General features: G+C 43.8%; 1 protein-coding gene across 2 annotated transcripts in view; it reads left to right on the top strand.

Annotated features, from left to right (window-relative positions):
• The window catches only part of SYT7 (synaptotagmin 7), a 217177-nt gene that overhangs the window by 138410 nt on the left and 58545 nt on the right, over positions 1-20222 (top strand). The window contains exons 3-5 of one of the 2 annotated variants that reach the window (XM_035123676.3): positions 10255-10334; positions 16226-16357; positions 17517-17732. In XM_035123676.3, the coding sequence (XP_034979567.1) occupies positions 10255-10334; positions 16226-16357; positions 17517-17732 (428 nt within the window). The remainder of the gene's footprint in view (positions 1-10254; positions 10335-16225; positions 16358-17516; positions 17733-20222) is intronic. The other variant, XM_035123666.3, reaches the window with a different exon arrangement.

The raw sequence follows: 20222 nt of genomic DNA, 5'->3' as shown, positions 1-20222 counted from the left end.
CCTTTGAACTCAGTACTTCTGAGCACGCATACCTGGGATTGTCAAACACAAAGTGATATTTGAACAAGAGAAACCGTGATTCAAGGTCAGTAATAAAAGTATATTGTGTAGAATATACATTTAACCATTATTTGGTTCAAACCTGCCTTCATTTATTGGAGTTTTATGCAATCTTCTTGGTCAGTTCCAGGAAAATCTGGAGGTTATGAAAAATTTGAGCAGAAACTTTAGAGGTTTCCATGAAGCAGTTGCCAAATGAAAATTTGGTGATCTTCTGAAAAGTTTTTTCCTGAAAAGGAAGCATACTAAGCATGGCTGAAGCCTTTAGTCATGCTAGGAGGTAGAAAGTTCATATTCCAAGGTAGGTTTCTTTGTGGATGAGCTCCCACCACCCACCTCCCCATTCCCATTTCCATTCTGTTCCTTATCTTTTAAGTCAGGGCCACATCTCTTCCCAAGCACCACAGGATCTCTTCTGAAATGAGAGAATTAAATCCAGCAGCTGGCACATATGTCACCTGTTTGGAGCCTCCCAGTGGGGTCTAGAGACGGCTGAAGCAGAAGGAAGGTTGCAGGCACTGCAGCCCATTGGTATGCACACACAATAGAGTGTAGGCAGCATGGAATTTTAATGAATGATTATGTTCTTCCATCAAGCTAAATTTAGAACCAAACCCAAGAAGGTGAAACCCTCTCACCTTCTGCCAAAATGTAGATGAATCATGAGCAGCTTGTCCTTAGTCAGCTTCCATCTTGCTCAAACTCTTGTCTTCAGCATCAGTGGCTTCCTAGACAGACTAGGGACAGAGGGACCAGAATTCTCAGAAGTGTCTGCCTGTTTAACTGCTGTTTATTTCTCAGGTGAGACTGCAGGTTCTTTCCTTCCATATGGTACAGTCCAAATTTGACTACAGAGCATGCCGGAAAAACACCTGCATTCCCATTTAGCAAGAGCTTTTGTAGACATGCAGTAAAGACATTTAGGAAATGCATTTTGCAGGGTGTGTGTGTGTGTGAGAGAGAGTCTCTTTATGGACTAATATTTAAAAATTTAAATAAGAGGCAACAACTGACAGCATGTGACAAGCTCTTTGAGTCCCAGCAGCAGACCTGAGTGCTTGAAATGCCGCCTGAAGATACATCACCCTGGCTGCATTTTCTCAATCCATACTAGAAGATCCACTCCATACTCTCCTAGCTATCCTGTGAGTAAACAAGTGCATAAATCTGACAGATGCTGCATATTTGGATCTTCAGCAGGCTTTGTGCTAAAGCCCTTCCCCAAATGCTTCTAAGGAAATGTGCTGATTGTTAATATTACATGTTGCCAATATCCCTCTCAAGTCCTCCTTAAATGCAAAATATTTTTCTAGTGCAGCATCATGAAGAGGAAAATTAAAATGGTCAGGGACTCAGTCAACAAAAAAAGGGAGTTTCTTGGGAAGCATTGTGAATAAGAGGAAGTTGTAACTCACAGAGCAGCTGGAAGATCCCTGCCACCCTGTGGCAAGTTTTGCATTTCAGCTACCCACTCCATACACATAATCAAGAAGAATTCTACTTAATAATATATGGCACATATCAAGGATGTGGAAACTGCAGGAGAAAGGTGGGAGTTATTTTAAAGGGGGGGGGAAGTGTGGCAAGGACATAGCTGCCAAGTTCTCCCTTTTTTAAAGGGAAATTCCCTCATGCTGAATAGGCTTCCTCGCGAGAAAAGGGAAAACTTGGCAGCTATGGGCAAGGAAAGGGAATGGGAAGGTTTTCAAAGCTGTACTTTCAGTTGCTGTGGGATTTCCATGACATAAGCACATTCTGGGGATTCTCATATAAGACACATTCATTTCAATCAGTTGCATGCTAGAGAAATTCCCTGCTGATTATGTTGTCTATTGGTGACTAACAAAGGTCTTTTCTGCTTGGGGATTTGCTGAGTGTAGCCCATAATAGCTGTTGCGCTTCTTTGCTTCTTGAGTCATGCTGGCCTGAGAGTACCATATACCGTAGCTGGGTTACTGACCCAATTGGAGAGAGAGTGCAAGAGACCTCCATTGTTAAGAGTAGTTAGTATGTGTTTGTATTTTGAATCAGCGTGTCTAAAGGAGACTGAGTCAGCCCAGAGGATCAAAGGAATTCTTTCCCTTTCATTGCCTTCCCCTGAATCCTCCAGGCTTGCAGTGGAGTTGACTAGATTGCACAAGACATGCAGTTTGTTTTTGCAGGGCATAAACATTCATCTGTCTTTTCTGAAGCCCTGGCACTTCCCAAATTTCTTCTGCAACTTGTCCTCTGTTCACCCTTTATCCTGCCTCATATGGATGGTCCCCTAGTCCAGCCTGCTTTTATTCTCCAGCACATACACTTGCAGAGACACAAGCTATTCAGACTTCTTTTTTCCACAACAGATGGGCTACTGCTATTATACATTTGTTGCACGCAGTACAGACATCTTCCCTTGAGGATGCACTTCTATTGTAGGGATACTTTGGTTTTTCAACACTATATTGGCTGGTTCTTGTATCGAGGGAAATGTGATACTCCCTGCCAGTTTAGGCTGCAGTCATATAACTGGAAGTATGTCCCACTGAACTCAATGGAATTTTCTTCTTGTTATAGAATTGTACTGTTCTTGTGATTTGCAGAAATGTGTGGACTGTTGTTCTGAACTGCAGTGAAAGAAGTGTGATTACTTCGCCTACTTCAAGTCTTTATCATGGGCGTAGGCGTGGGCATTTCTATGAAAGACACTGCTTCTTCTAAAACAAAATGATCTTAATACTACTCAGGAGGTTGCACCATCATTGGGAGATGACAAAACATAAGATCTGGTTCAGCATCCTGTTCTCAAAGTGGCCAAACAGATGCCTGTGGAAAACTGGCAAGCAGGACTTGACCACAAGAGCACTGTTCCCTCCTGTGGTTTCCAGCAACTGATATTCAGAAGTATTACTGACTTTGACCATGGAGGCAGAATGGAGCCATTGTGTCTTCTAGCCATTGATAACGTTGTCCTCCATGAATTTGTCCAATCCTCTTTTAAAGCCATCCAAGTCAGGGGCCATCACTGTTTCCCATGGGAACAAGTATAAGTACTCACACTTTATTTTATCTGTCCTAAATCTTCCAACATTCAGCTTTGTTGGATGTCCAGGAATTCTAGTGTCATGTAAATTATTCACTTTTTTATCATTGTCATTTGTTTCTGTAACCTCCTGCAGCTTGGTTGCCATTCCCCACCCTAATTTGGGCTTCTTCCCACATTATTTACTTGGAAGATCCTAACCAACCTCAGACCACTAGGTGAATGTTGTGGCATCGTGACACCCAAGCAGAATGCCACTGAGGGCAAATAAAGTGAATTCTTTGCCACCTTGGATGAATTGCCCTCACTGTGAACAAACACAAATTCAAGGAAACAGCTGAAAAAACAACTGAAGGCTTAGTAATTAAATAGTTATAGGCTGCCAAAAATGTTAGTGGAAAACATAATATATTCGGCACTGCCTTGAAAATACACATTTTTAATACTTCCTGGCCAACTCCCCATCTAATATGAAATCAATATTGATGTCAGTAAGGAAGGTTTCCAGATGGTGCAGATCCATGCACATCCCAATTATATGAGTGTTTATACTACCACTTTCTTACTTTGGGGTAGGGCTGTAGCTCAGAGGCAGAAAAATCTGCTCTGCATGCATAAACTCTCAGCTAAGTCTCCAGAATGGGTAGGGCTTATCTGGGTGGACCAATGATCTATAGGCAACTTCCTATGCATTCCAGGTAATTTATTGAGAAATTACTACACTCACATTTTATTTTATTTTTTTCCTGCTGCTGCTGCTGCTGCATCACACTGTTGAATCATGTTAAGGTTGTGGTCCACTAAGACCCCAATATCATTTTCACTGTCCCCCATCTTTCATTTGTGCAGCTGGTTCTCCTGCCTAAGTGTAGAACCTTACCTTTGTCCCTATTGACATTCATTTGGTTAGTTTTGGCCACTTCCTCACATTTGAGCTTCTAGATGTGAGCAGATTTCTGCTTGCTTATAAGACTTTTCCTTCCTCTCCACCCCTAGTAGGTCCTTCACACCTGCCTCTGCTTCTGTGGGTCCTCTAATCTTCTGTAACAGATTTGGGAGCATGTAGGGTGCTGCAGGAGGGAGAGGGAAACTGTTCTGCACTGTCCATTCCATTCTATTGGTGGATGTACATCACTGGATATCACCCCCCTGGGTTTTGCTTTTTTTCTGCTGGAGGAAAGAACATCCATTGCTAATGTTCAAAAAGGACATGCCCAACAGTAAACAAGGTAAGGAGCCAATTGCATTGCTCAAATTTTCCTTTGAACATCTGGGGTTTTTTTTCTGTTGCAGAGCCATAGTTATTGAAACATTGTCTGAATTTCAGACCAAGTTCTGCCCATGGACATGTAGGCAGTGCAGGGAGTTTTTGCAAAACATTTTTATATCAGGAGTCAACTGATACAAAGAGCTTTGTTTACATGCTTTGTAGGTTGTTATGGACAATGATTACAGTTTCTCTGAATGTGACCATTTTGGAAAGTGAAACTTAAAATCTACTCCATTGCACATTTGCTATGCCATTGCAGAATCCAACTACAGTAACGGTACTTTGAGTTTAGCAGGTGGTTGAGGGAGTTAAATAACTCCAGTAGCATTTCCATTACAGTGCATGGTCTTCTCAAATCTAAGAATGTTTCATTGCATCCATTTGTTCATGTTATACCCCACTTTCTCTCCCAATAGAAACTCATATTTCATACACCTTTTAGTTAAAAACAACAACAGTCCAGCAGCCCAGCCCAAAGTGCCCTGAACTGCAGCTGGACATAATGACTGCATTATGGTCTGTTCTTTATTGTTTTAAAATCATTCAAAGCTTGTAAGGATTTCTAGCTTCCTAGAAGCCCATCTCTACAGATCCTGCCACACTGTGCATGGATTTCAATGACTGCATAGTCATATGAATGCATCTCATATGGGACTCTGAATCTTCTCAGATATCCAGAGGACCACAGTGTACATACATAGCCGATTTCAGAAATCTTCTGTTACATTTATTCTAGCACCCTAGAGTCCTTGAAACACTTCGTTTCTGTTAGATGGACTCTGATCAGGGCTGTGACTTCAGCCTTTCTAAGCAACAAGCAACAACTTTAAGTTGTCAGCCTTGCCTCAGAATCTTTTTACCCTTTGATCCCTCAGCTTATTAGATTCTGTCAAAAATATTAAGATTTTCTGTCTCTTTGGGGTCAGGAAAACAAGTGTTAACTACTTCCCATTTTTAAAAACCTATTAAATCACATAACATTTAGAGAGCAAAAGTATGTTTATCAATGAAGGTAAAAAAAATCTGGGGCAATTTTTTTTTAAAGAAAAAATATTTTTAGAGAGCCTTTTTTAAGTTCAGTTTCAAACCCAATGCCTAGATTATTAATAACATATTGTTACAAAAGGAAGGTGCCTGCAAGAGCCCATGGGTAGGGTTTCCATACATCACCCAAATATGGCAGCCCAACAACTTTGCCAAAGAAAGCTCAACAACCTTTCCGTCCAGATTTTCACTGCTTGAAATATGGCAACCCTACCATGGGGTCCCAGGCACACACATAGGGTCTGTGTCCCCTTGGATAATGGAAGACAGAGCAGAGAATGTAATGCTTTAAGAAATAGGGTTTATTCACCTATTTACACCTTCAGTCTGCATGGAGGAAGTCCATGACTCTTAGAAAGTGGTTTTCCTAGGTAATTAGTTAGTTGTGTTGTTTCAAATGGAATTACTGAGTTAGACCTCCCAACCCTTTTGGAGTCCATCTCTCAGTGTGAAGGCCTCTACACTGCTCATTCTTGACATCTGATTTTCAATTGGCCTCTGATTCCCAGCACTTCATTCCAAATCTCAATGGAATGTTGTTTCCCCACACTTCCTCACCAGCCTTACACTATTCAAATCATTTCCCCCCTCAGCCTGTCTTATATTATTCCCTCCTGTAGTCCCTCCTGTAGTCCCTAATTTAATTTTGCTGCAGCACTGACATCTGTGGTTGGTACTGTTGCCCTTTGTGGTTGTAATCATTGCCCTTTCACATCTAATCCACAATCTAAGGAAGAAGGATCCACTGCTTGCATGCCTGAGGCCTTTTGGGTTATGCCTGTACCAGCAGACTTGCACCAAGAGTAGCACAAAAATTGTCTCCCTTCTACACCTGTGTTTTCATTTGCTAATTGTTCACTAATTAGCATTAATTGTCTCTTGCCTGCCCTAGAATCATGAAGCACATTGAGACTGCCATCAGAAATCACAACCAAGCGGCCTTATTATCGAGACCCAATTAGGAACAAAATGCTCACTTCATTATCTTATGACATGTGGGTTGGTTTTTTTTGTTACTGTGAACTTAATTAATTAGAGTTCAGTTAATCCTAAAATGGCCTGGCTGTTTCATCCTCTGCTGGGGATGAAGGGGAGGCAAGGTAGGCTGAATTTTGTTCACCTTGAAGAGCATGGAGGAGCACCAAAGCCTCTATCTAGTTTCAAGACCCCCAAAGTAGAGGGACCTTGCAGAGTGAATGCAAACTAGTAAACTCCCATGGACATCTCTGCTTGCTTAGGAAGTGTAAAATGAAATGGAAAAAAATGCATATAGTTTTGTGGCTGCCAGTTTCTAAGCTAGAGACTTCCCCATGCCTTTAAAATTAACATAATAACATAAGAAGTCTGTTGTATTGGGCCAATGATCTGTTCACACAGTGGCCAGCAGGCCATCTATGGGAAACTCAGTTGGTAGAGCATGAGACTCTTAATTTTAGGGTTCTGGGTTTGAGCCCCACATCGGGCAAAAGATCCCTGCATTACAGGGAGTTGGACTAGATGACCGTTGTGGTCCCTTTCAGCTCTACAGTTCTGTGATTCTAAGCACATAAGCAGGACATGAATTGTCACTGAATTAGAGTCCAGGCAGCGGTGATTTCTCCCTCCCATTTTCACCCAGTCCTTTTATCGGTCTCTCACCTGCGGTCAAAGGTGAGGCAGATGAAAGGCCTGAGACAAGACAGGTGAGAGAAGGCACTACTGCTGCTGCTTCCTTTTCCAGTTCAGCAGCACAGGGGAAATCTCTGGCTTGCGATTTGGCCACTCCTGAACTTTCTAGCAGTTTTACTAATCCAATTGAAAATTAAATCTTAAAAACAAAAGAAAAATATAAGTCATACTGACATATGACAGAATTAGAATAATAAAGCAATGGACTCCTGATGTGAATCTGAGCATACCATTCAACATATTTTCTATTCACGTCAGCAACAATGAGAAAGAAATAACTTTATTTTGTTTAAGAAAGTGACAGATGCTTTCACAATTGCCCAGTCAACATCCAGATCACTATAAAGAATGTGTCAATGCCAGTGAACCAATTGCTAAGATAATGTTCAATTTTTATTTTAGTTTCTGCAAAGCACTTTTACAAAAGAAAACTTTGATCAGCCTGGAGCCTCTGATTATTCCCCTTAGCTAATAAATATCACTTTACAGGAACCCTATGCTGAGGGAAAGTGTGTGGTTAGAAATACCCAACAGGGTTTGGAGGAACTTGCAACAATAAAATATTAAGAGAACATGTTCCTTCTAGGGGGCAGTTAATTAAATTGCAATGGTGTGATCTTTGGAAGTGAAAGACATTCAACAGTTCCCATTGACTTTAGTGTCCCATAGTGTGAACTATGATTAGTCATCTCCACTGAAGCCAGACTTTGATCCCTCAATATAGCCTTACATTACCTAATGCCAGGGACCTAGCTGTTGCCTTGCCATTATATTTTTGATGCTACAATGCAGGAACTCTCTGTAGTTTTTTTCAAGGCAAAGTACACTGGAATTGAATCTACGTAGTTGTGAGTTGTCAGATCTGGTGTTCCAGATCTCTAGCTGACAATAACGAAAATGGAGTTTGGGAAGCTTCTAGTTATCTTCTCCCCTCTAATCCAATTCAATTTTATTGCATAAAAAGAGTTGATAATGACCATGGCTGGGTTTGCACATAACACTAAGCTAAACTGTGGCTTAGTGTGAAGCAATCAGCATACTGGTGTGTAGTTAGAAAATCGTGTCTACTTCTCCTTCCCCAATTCTGCTGCTGTTGCACCACCAAGAACTAAACCATGATGTGACTTAGTGTTATGTGTTGGGCTAGTGGTTTGTCTTGCTCCAAAGAAGCCACAAGCTGTAACCAAGGTTTGTTATTGGCTTACAACTCATGGTTTATTTGGGGAAGACAAAGCTTGAGTGTAGCTTCACACATAACACTAAGCTAAATCGGTTGACGTAGGAAGGGGAGTGCAGTGGGTGCGGGCCGCCCCAGGTGTCATCACTGAGGGGAGTGACCGCGAGGCCTGGCTTGTAGCACGCCTGAGCCACACATCTCTCCTGGGGAGTTACGTGGTGGCTCGGGCACCTGCAGGCTCCGCGCTGCCCAAAATGGCAACATGGGGTTTGCAGACTCTGTGGAGGTTCCACGCAGCGTGCTCTGTCTCGGCTTGCCCTGCCCCCGGGTGCAGGACATTTGCGTCGCACCAGGCACCCGAGCAGCTAGCTACGCCGCTGAGCTAAATCATAGTCTCCTGGTAGTGCACAGTTGTGAGGGAGGAGCAAAGCAGCCAAGTTTTTCTGTGCACTAACCTGCTTCATAACTGGTTTGGCTTAGTGTTGCATGTGAATGACAACTATTAAAAGCATACAAATGCAAATATCATATTTGATACACTTTATGTATCATAGAATCATAGAACTGTAGAGTTGGAAGCAAGCACAAGGGCCATCTGAGTCCTATCCCCTACAATGCAGAAATCTTTTTGTCCAACCTGGGGCTTGAACCCACGACCCTGGCAATAAGAATCTCATGCTCTTCCAACTAAGCTATCCTAATGGTTCCTATTTCATTATTTTTAAATGGACCAACAGAAGGACATGCAAATAAACACTAGCAGAGAAGAGAAAATAATGTTCAAAGCTCTAGAGATAATTGCACACACCAACCCAGCCAACACCATCCCCATTCCTTTATTTCATTCAGTACTCTGTACTCCTGTTCCAGGAGTAGCACAAAAAGGGAACCTTGGACTGCAACTTCTCAGCTATTTTCAAATACCTGCATGGGAGATTTCATTTCAGTTTGTTCCGATAGCTACAGAAAACTCAGTTGACGTTTGTTCCAATTCAGCAGTAAAAGTACTTGTCGGACCCATGATTGGAAATCCACAAGTGTGTGGATGAGTCCTGAGTTAAACAGTGTATCACTCTGCAGTTTCTTTTTGTCTCCTGCCCGTTGTATTTTATAATTGTACATGTTGTTATATATTGTTATAGGAATTCTGAGGTAACAATATTTTCTCATGCTGCTAAATTATCTGTGTAATTCAATAAAACTGTTTTGATTATTATTTTTTAAAAAGGAGGGGCTTTGACTTCCAGGTCAATTTCATGACATATCACTTCAGTAAATACTTTAAAAATTGAGGATTAAATGGTGGGTGCCAGAGTTTGCTGTACAAAACCCCCCTAAAATTATCAGTCTTTTACCTTTCCCTCTGGTTAAGTCCATTCTTCATCAACTGTGGATCTACTAAATCTGGCATCATGCCCAGGGCATTTTTGTGATGTATGAAGCTGTCATTGATGATCACCTCATATAGGATCTGTCCATGCTGCTATCAATACATTTTTGTATTTCTAGTACAGATTTCCTTTGTCTTTTGTTCTCATCAGATAGATGCAATTCTGGTTTTATTATTTTAGCACTCCTGGTTTGACTTGGTAAATGCTTCCTTAGCTGCTGATAGATTTTATCTACAAAGAGGAAATGCATGTGGAATTATAGCACTAAGTAACACCATCTTTATGCAATACTCTGTTTTCGGCCTTAGCTGTAGCAGAGATATTAGTTCACTGACTAGTTTCTCTGTGCAGGGGGCAGCAGAGCATTTTCTCTTACCAAAAACTTCTATGGAGGTCACCCCCAAATTACAGTCCACTTATGCGAATTTTCTACTTTCAAAGGGTCTACTGGAGAAAGCTGGCCTTCTGTGTTTCCGAACACTAATCACATACAGTGCCACTGCAAGTGTGAAAAGGGGAAGGGACCTACCTAGATCTCTTCCTGTTCTCCTTTCAGAAGCAAAGCCATTCCTCCTACCAGATAAACACTTATCCTCACCTTCTCTTTTTCTTTTCATTTCAGGGCAAACGCTATAAAAACTCCTTGGAGACGGTGGGAACTCCAGATTCCAGCCGAGGTCGCAGTGAAAAGAAAGCCATTAAGTAAGTCCCAGGAGGAATTATAGGAGTGAATGGATTGGAGGTGTTTGGATCACAATCACTGCACAATGGAGATATTCACTGGGGATGTGTTGGCTGTTTTGCCTTCAGGCAACCCTGTAGCTGAAAAGCTGGGCCACCACCATTTGCCCTCACCACAGTAATCCTAAGCACACCTCACGTGTCTCCTCCACTGCCATATTGCTCTAGTCCTAAGCATATACAGGTATATACCACACCACTGCAGTAGCAGCCAGTGTAGTGGGGCATGGCTACCCTCCCAACACTGGTATCTACCTGGTCAGGACTGAGTGATGGTGAGGTCAGGGCTGTATGGACCACCAGCGGAAGCACCACATTGTCTCCCCCAGTGTGTCCACACAGCCCCAATCTCTCCTCCCCTCTGTCTCTCCCCAGACCTCTCCTGATGAGTTGCAGTGGCGCCAGTGTTGGGAGGGCAGCTTCGCAATACCACCGCACCAGTTGCTACTGCACCACTGTATGTGTGTTGTACATATGCAGCTCCTGATATTGCTTCAGTTTGTGTATTATTCCTGCATTTTTAGTAAATACCCCACTCTTGTGCATACACCTTTATGTTTTCCAACCAGAGAGTAGTCCAAAATGCTCTTGGCACACCTGTAAATATTTCTTGTTCCAACATTCATCAGAGTAGCACCACTTCTTTTACTACCCTGAAACTTTGCCCTACGAAAATAAGGCTGTTCTCTTTATATTGCTCTTACCCTCTCGCCATAGTAATCTGACACCTGTAGTCACACCTCCACCACATCCCAAGGCTCAAACCTCCAAGTGCTATCCCTCAAAAAGTAATTCTATCCCTATTGCATTTCTGCAAGCCTTCCCTTTCCCACCCCACCCCCTTTGCATTTACTATTTTATCTGCTTCTTTGACATTTCCCCTGGGCACAGCCTGTATTTCAACACATTTCAGACTCTCTCCTTCCCTACACATGTGACGTCAACAGATTCAGACTGCCCAAGAGATCAGTACCAAACTGCAGTTCTGCCTTATATATAACTATCCACACTTGATATATACCAGTTCAAATAAGAGTTCAGCCTTTCTTCTGTTTCTGGGCACGCGATAAATCTCCTGAATGGAAAAGCAAACCATTGATTATTTTCTTTCTCCAGGGCTTAGTCTCAGGCATGTCTGTAGTGTAAAAGTTAGTAAAATACTCCTGACCCCTTTTCAGGGGGTGAGAAGAAAATTATTTTATGTATTATTTATCTCATAAATTTTATTTTATTTTATTGCTTGATTGCAACAACAACAACAACAACTTCAAAGTGGTTATGGATATTCTCTACGTATGTATATTCCTGAGCCTTAAGACCATGCCCCCACATTTTCAGATTGTGGCAATTGGTTCCAGGCAAAATGTACGGCTGGCTGCATAGTCTTCCTTTAGCCTAAATAAATAAATATATAAATCCTTTCCTCTGAAACAACTCCAAGTCATTGTGGTCTATGGACTTATTCCAGGTTCCTTTGTGGCTGTGTGTGTTCACACAAAGAAATGACTTGGCAATGAGTTGTGTAGTAGTAAAGTGGCATAGAAGACTCAGCAGTGGGACAAACTGTAAACAACATATTTGTCTATGTCACTGTGATTTAAGCCCCTCTGATCCCCCCCCCCCCCGTTGTATGAAAAGATTCTCTAGCAGGAAGCTGGGGACTAAGCCAAATTCCACATTCCCACCAATTATATGCTGCTCTTCCTTAGCCTGTTGTGGAAGGGTTCTCTTAAGCTTTACCCTTTATCAGCTTTCCGATAACATGATAGGGCCCGCCCTTCTCTATAAACACTTCTGGGTCTCTTTCTCCTCATTGTCTAACACAAAGAATAGGTTTTCCCAACTTTGCTCCATAGGAACCCCTGCTGTTTCTTTCATTGCATTTTCTTGGGACCTTTACAATAAATATTGTTGAGGACCTGCTGTCATTTGGTTTGAAGGCTAACAGAGGAGAGAGACCTAGAACACTTACTCTCTCTTTTTTAAAGTAATGTGTGTCACATAACATTTTCTATATATACTTCATCTACATTTGTACCCTAACCCTTGTTAAAATTGTACTTGTTCCCCCAAAATGTTTACAATGTTTCTGGTTTGTTGGCAGGAGATGATTCTGCTAAGCTCCTTGAGCTGGACTTCTTCAAAGTAGATGCTTCCTTCTTTTTGTCCCTGAAGGGTGTGATGGGTTCAGGGCTATAACATACAACAAAGGGTGTTCTGTGTAGAAAAGATTTATAACCCTATCTTTGAACATGTTAACTTGGATTCAAGGCCACTGATTTCAGTGGGTCTTTCTCCTAAGTAAATGACACAGGATTAAAGCCTGACAGTGCATTCCTATGCATACTTACTTGGAAGTAAGCTCCATTTTTTCCCAATGGGATTTACTCCCTAGTCAGTGTGTTTAGGATTTTCACCTAGTTTCCCAGTGCTCAGTGCTTTCCCTTAGAAGCAAGGAAGAGGTGAGCATATCATGGTAATTGAATATTGCAGTAGCACATGAAGCTGCTGTGCTGAGCAATGTGGTGGAACAAAACCTTTAAGGTGCCTAGGCTATTCCTTTGACTCATCAATGCAGCTGTACTCATAGCTCAATTGAAGATGGGTCTCCATTTATTTCTTCCCTTTCTTCCATTTAGTCCTTCCCTTTCTTTCACATTGCAACAGTTACGTACGATGAGTTGAGTTTATGTGATAGGGATGCATCATGTTGGGGTGAAATTTCTCCCATGATTACAATTCCTTGTAGATGCACTCCCATGTGGTGAAACTGATATTTTGTCTCATCTTCAGGAATGATTAAAAACTCACATTTCCCGAGAGCATGATTAAGTATCAGTTTTGCAACATGGCTGGTGTTTTGCCTTCCAGTATGATCATACAAGCTAACCCTCAGTTCCTTGCTGCCATCTGCCTATACGGCTGCCAAGTCAAAATTTCTGCAGTACAGGACACTGAAGAGATCTGGCATTTATTCCAAGGCGTTCAGTGGTGAAGCTAAGATGTTGTGAAAGAAGGGAACTTGATTACATCCCATGGAACTGTGTGGATCTGGTAAAAGGAGTGTTCCTTCAAAAGTGTGAACATCTGGCACTTTCTGACCTGTATCTCCTCCTGTTTGGTGCCAGGAAACCCACTGGGGTGATGATACGGAGGGCCAAACTGCACACAAACTAAATATGTAGCATTAAGCTGCATGTATGTGTTTTCCCTTTATTTAACAAGTGTGGGAGGAGGGCAATTGTCATCAGGACCACAGCATGCACAGAGGTGAAGTTTATTATTTCCTTCTCCAGACACAATCCCAAGGGCAACACTTCTCTCCCTGCAAGCTTAGAAATAATATTCCTGTCATTGCCAGTGGGAGCTTTTGTTCTAATCCTTATAGCTGCATACAGGGTGCATTTTCATCTTGGACTGTGGTTGTAGAGGGAAGGGATATCTCACCTTCCTGCATACCATAGTCATTGGGGGGGGGACCCAATAAATAAAGAAAAAACATGTTCATGACTGCTTGCAATGCTATGCCCTTAAAGTGACATCTAGTTTGACCCCCAAATAGAAAGATTGGTGACATTTCAGTATGTGTGCATTTGTGTTGTGCAAGCATTTATGTGTGATTTTTCATATATATGTGTGTGTGTGCGTGCGTGCCTATGTGCGCTGTTTGTAGATATGTGCTTACATCTCATATTTTGCATGAGTGAGTGTGTATGTGTGCACATACTTGCATATAGGTAGATATTGCATCCTTGGATGCACAGGCCCATCTGTAGCTTGAGTCTCTGAGTAGCACTGCTTTCCATTATCTAAATCCTTAGCACAACCAGATGTGATGAATACAGAGATCTGGGATCGTGTTCTTTTATCATAAATGTCTGATATTCACTGTTGTCTCCCTGGTGTCTTTGGGACCTGGCAGGCTGTGTCCATTCTGCTCTCACTGGATGGCTATGCCTATGAGTGGGTCAAGATCACCATGATGCAACAGCAGTAACCGCCACTAAACATAGCAATATGGAAAGCCTGGGACTCTTCTCTCACATTGCACAGCAGCAGAAGTGTTTCCTTTACACAGTCCCACTGCAGCATTACAGGAGGGCTCTATGACACCCCTGATCCCAAGCTCAACAAGGCAAGTGTCATATGAGGAAGGAGGCAGGCAGAAAGATTCACAGTGGAGAGAGGCTTGCCTCTCCACTTTCCCCACTTCCTTGTAACACTTTTCTTTGTGTTTCCATTCCCTGTGAATGAGCCTTGAGTTCAGGCGCTTGCAGATTGCTGCTATTTTGAGGTGGGATTCAATCACGTCCTGGTAAATTCAGGTTGTGCGAGTATAGTTGATGGCGAAGTTCTGCACAAGAAAATAAGAAAAAATGCACTGGAAAGTGTGGGGGAACGCTTTCTGTGAACTCGACGCCCAAGACAAATGCTGAATAAACAGGTCATCTGGAGGAAATGCAGTTACCCTTTATCCCAGGTTTTTCATTTTCTCCTCTTATGTGTCTCAAGAGCCCAGTGGAAAGGCTTTTCATCCTCAAGCCCGGAAGGAGGACAGTTAATGAGCAGCGAATGGACTGCACACAGAAGTGTACCCTGGAAGGAACCTTTGATGTCTCCAATAAATTTACCAAAGAGCCACTTGACTTCAAAGACCATTGTTGTCAGATCTCAGTCCTGTGAGACAAATGCTAGGTAGTCATTTGATGATCTCTAAAATCAGGAGAAGATGGTTTAGTCAGGTTCTATCAGATCATAGAGTGGGAGTCATGGCCTATTTAGAGAATATTGCCAGTGCACAGCCTCTAATTCAAGACAGATCGCCCTCCCTGGCTCCTTCTGCACAACTGAGCAGAAGATCCATGTGAGGACTGAGGACATGCCACATCCCTCAGGCTGCATGAGGCCTTCTTCTTGATGACAAACATCCAGAGTCATCTTTATTACTACTTCCCATGCTCCAGGCGCACATCCTGGCAGGCATGGGGAAAGGGTTCAGAGGCCAAAGCCTCCCGGTGATTTTCTTGAATTTCACTTCAGTACACGTGAACAAAATCCCATGGTTTTTATATCGCTCATGTGCACCACATTGCTGTACACTTGATAGAATTATAACACTCTCACAGGAACCATCTTGGTGAGTTGCTCTCCCTAACCTGTCACCCAAGATTCTTTGCTGCTTCTCTGTTACATTTATCTCTAATCTGATGCACACATTCTGCACAGAGAACCACTTGGAAGAGATTCTATTCTCCCCCCTGCAGAAGCAGCAGTAGGTCCTGCCAATATTTTGGGGTTGGGAAAGAAATTACTACTATTTTTTATTTTTTTTCCTATTAAAAAAAAGATGCTGCCATTGTGCTAGGTGCTATTGTAATCCTTCTCTAGAAGGCTCCATATTAGATGAAGACTGAAAAATGAGTAGTGCATGCAAAATGGCACTACTTTGTCCTTCCCAGGAGGCAAAGTGGAGGGCTTGAGAAGGCAAGGTGCAAGGCCGTCTGAGGGAAACTTCTTTAACTGCACGCCATCTCTCTCTCTCTCTCTCTTTCTCTTTCTCTCTTTCCACCAGATTCTGGAGGTGCCTACTCCTGTCTTTCTCCAGCTTTACCTCCTGTTCCCACCTGTCCCTCCGTGTGTGTGTGTGTGTGTGTGTGTGTGTGTACACATGTGGGTGTGAGGCACAGAGCTTACCTTCCACAGGAGGAGAAATCACCACTCTGACCTCGCTGTCTCTCATTTGGGGTTTGTTTTTTTTCTTCTCCTTCCTCCCCTCACAGGAATTTAGATTCTCTCTCTTGTATTTCCCTTTTTTATTTTTATTTTTCTCCCCTCATCACCGGCTGATGTAGTGATCTAGACAGAGACTTTTGGAATAACAATGACAACACAGTGCAGCAGAAATGGAGCTCCTACCCTCCCAAGGAGTTTATACTAAACATATCACCTTACGCCCCTTATGGTGATCCACGACTTTCCCTCAAGTGAGTCTCTCTTTAACTGATTTGATCATATATAGTGAGTATATGCACACCCTTCTTCCAACCTCCCCTTCCTGCTTCCCCCTTCCCCTTCCCCTTCTTCTCCCTTCTACCTCTTCCCTCACACTCCACCCCCCTCCCCATGGACAAATGGCCATGGAGACGAGCAACCCCTCCTGCCTTCCCTCCCTCCCTCCCTCCCCCTTCCCATCCATTAATTCAGTGGTTCCCAACTACTGGCATTTGCACTGGTACTTGGCATGACAGACTTGTGTGGTTGATGCCCGGGATTCCCCGTTTTCTCTGGTCCCAGTGCAGAGAAATAGCATTCTTCTGGATTCGTTGGCATCCGGTCAAGCTCCTGACTATTAACTCTCGGGGTAGGCCTTCCAACCAAGTGCTTGGCTTCTGTACTCGGCTTTAAACCCAATACACACAATAGTGACATAAACCAACCCAAATGGAAACAATGGCCAACACTGGCCAATGTGCCCAATGCCTTAGAGCCCAATCACAAACTTAGAGCAATCCTGTTGTTCTGGAGGGGCCTTGGCTCAGACGTTCGGCTTGCTAGGCTTGTATGGTGCTCCCAATGGGTTGAGAACCACTGCCTTAAGCAGCTCACTAAGAGAGGCCGGCACCTTTCCCTCCCTGCCCCCCGCCCCCAGTTCCTTTGGCTCTCCTTCCCCCCCCCCACACCCCTCCACCTTCTCTGCAGCACAGGACGGGGTTGCCCGTTTTGGTCACCCTCTCAACGTGTTCTCTGCATCTGCACTGTGTGGTGATGGTGATGGCAGTGGTAAGCTCTCTCACTAACATGGCTTTTCTCTCCCTTCGCCTGCACAGTGCCTCTCCCAATGGCCTTATCCATTGTTCAACCCTTCTTTGTCTATGGAATAAAGTAACTTTTGGCTGCAATCATAACCTCACAACCAAGCCAGGGCTGCCTGCTGTCTTTGCCTGGGACAAAGGCTCTCCTTGGCCCTTTCTTTTGCAGTGCTGATGTCTCTCTTTCTCTCTGTCTGTCTGTCCCTTGTCTGTCTGTCTCTGTCTCTCTCTTTCTCTCTCTTTCTCTCTGTCTCTCTTTCTCTTTTCCCCCCTCCTCTTTGCGTGACCTCCTTCTCACTACCACTGGCCGCCTTCCTCTCCTGACATGCCCCAGTGGCTCCTTGTTGTCAGGTGCAAAGCTGGCTGCTTCAGCCACCTCAGGATTGGCTGCGGGGCGGGAAGGACGCCATGGGGAGAGGCAGCAGCTCCGAGAGGACGGCATGAAGAGCAGCGTGTCTGCCCACAGCGAGCCCAGCATTGGGAAGGCGGGGAGAGGTCGATGGCAAACGGTGCAGAGCCACCTAGCAGCAGGGAAGCTCAGCCTATCCAAGTGAGTGAGAGTACATTACAGGCCTGGCCTGGCCTTGTGACGCAGAAGTCCTTGTAGCTAGGCATGGGCTGGGGGCAGGGGCAGGGGGGAGGGGGGGAGAAACCAAACCCAGCTACCATCTTGGTGTTAGACTCAGGCAGAGCAGAGGAAAGCATAGGTGATGGTTGTGACACCTGATGGAGCAGTCTGCTGTGCCCTGGGATCAGTGAAAAAAGTTATGTTGCAAATCAATAAAATGCAAATCAATAAAATAAACAGAAATTTGCCATATGAAAAAGGATTTCACTTTTAGTAAGTGTTATCACTGTGTGATCCTTGGTTGGCTAATTTATAATACTAACCAATTAGAGGTTAAAGGCTCAGGAGAAGAGAGCTATGACTCTATTAGTAGCTTTCAGTGGACTGGCCACCAGTAGACATACCTGCCAAGTTCCTTCTTGAAAAATAAGGGACCGGACCGGAAGTAGCGCTGCCGCCATTTTGGAACTGGGCGGAGCATGCTCAGAAGTGACTTTTGATGCTGCTTTGCCCAGTTCCAAAATGGCCGCTGCACCAGAAGTCGCGCTGCAGCCATTTTTGAACTGGGCAGAGCAGCATCAAAAGTCGCTTCTGAGCATGCTCCGCCCAGTTCCAAAATGGCCGCTGCGCCAGAATAAACCGGGGAAAAACAAAAAAATCTGTTTTTTCCGGCTGGGGACAGCTAGAAAAACGGGGGTTTCCCGGGGAATACGGGAGACTTGGCAGCTATGCCAGTAGATAAGGGCTTCATGCTAGGTCAGGCCAAAGGGCTGACCATACAAACTGTAGCAGTACCTGTGCTATTTGATGCTTCTGAGTAAATTTACTGTGAGCTACAAGGCGATCCTAGTGTGAGCTGTCCAGAAGTGTGAGACCAGAGTGTGATTCATTCCAGACCTTTTTATCTCTCACAGATGCTCCCTGTGTCTTGAGCAGAAAGATCCCATAACTATCTTTATTAGTGGGCTTATCTTCCATTAGGTTTCCAATCAGCTCTTCCTCTTGACACTACTGAATGAGCATTCCTATGTGGCTTCTCAAAACCAATGTGAACTCAGGAAATGACTGGTAGTTCATTTGTCCTGTCAGGTGCCTCTTTCCTGACACCTAAGGAGCTATCCTATTGAATTCATGTTCTCAGCTGCAGACCAAAAGTCTTAACATTAATTCAAATCTAGATTAGTCCTAGACGTTGAAGCATTTTCTGACTAAATGAAGTTTTCATTGTGGAGTAAACTAATCTGTCATATACATCCCTCATAATGAAGATTTTTGTGTCTGGATTGTCCCTGTATCTGGCATGTGTGTTTTTGTGATGGAGTGCTACTTTGCTTTGTCTGTCTGTCTGAGATAGCCTACCTGTCTGCTTGCACAATAGCCTTGTGATAGGAACTGGAAGTGGGATAAGGTACCCACAGGTATGCCAGGGGGCCAGGTGTAAATGGTACAGTCCCTACAGCACTGGGACTGCTTCCCACACCGCAATTACCCCTGATAGAAATTTATATAGTCTGCTGGCTCCAGGCCTAGGACAGCCAATTTTAGTTTCCTGTGACTGAGAGGTTGAAAATTGGACTAATTTAGGATTTGATAGAAAACTGAAATGAGGTCACTGCATGTGAAGAAGGCAGTGGCTGGAAAGGTCCATTTCTGCCTCATGCCTGGCAGCAGGGGGGTTGGGCTTAGGGGTTCAGTACATGATCCAAACAAGCGCATTGGTAGCAGATGCATGCAGAGCTACCTGAATAATTTTCCAAGGCAAGAAAAGGGTGGTGTTGGGCTCTTTGCTTATATAGGTTTTCACAAGTCCTTTCTTTCCTTTCTTTTCTCGTTCTCTCTTGCTCTTGCTCTTCTCACTCCTCTCCTCTTCTCTTCTTCTCTCTTCTCTTCTCTTCACAACACAAAAAGATTCCACCACTTTGCCGTTACATCCCTGGCATCAGCATTTTTTTTGCTGTTTTTGGGTGGAGGTGGCTTTCAAGCCAGGCCAGGTCAGGCCAGCAGCAAGTAAGGAATGCTCGAACCCTTCTGCCATGAGGTCCTGGTTTCTGTGCCTCCTTGGTTAAACCTAAGAACTAGGTTGGCTTTAATTTTTACACAAAGTGGCCTGTGAAATATTTTGGCACAGTCAGACCCACCTGGCTGCTCTAGAGGGACTGCTGTCAGATGCTCCACCCTGAGAAAGCAGGAGGGCTTGGGGAGAAGCAGAGCTGGGAAACAGCAAGACTGGTGGGTGATCGGCCACCTGTGCACATCTCTCCTGTCACATGTTGACATACCTGCCTCAGGGATTGGCCGTCTCTGTGAGATACTCAGACATGAGGCCAGCCATGTCCTTCGGGGGCACACCCAAATGGATCCTTCAGAGCTTAACCTTCAACAGCCTGCTTTCTCAGCCATCCTGTTATATTACATGCTTTGTCGTTTATTGTACACATCCCTTTCCTGTGCACTTGTTTCCCCACTCCTAAA

Source organism: Zootoca vivipara, chromosome 1 (assembly GCF_965207765.1).
Source record: "Zootoca vivipara chromosome 1, rZooViv2.hap1.1, whole genome shotgun sequence".
Taxonomy (NCBI): domain Eukaryota; kingdom Metazoa; phylum Chordata; class Lepidosauria; order Squamata; family Lacertidae; genus Zootoca; species Zootoca vivipara.
This window is presented reverse-complemented; position numbering and strand designations above follow the sequence as displayed.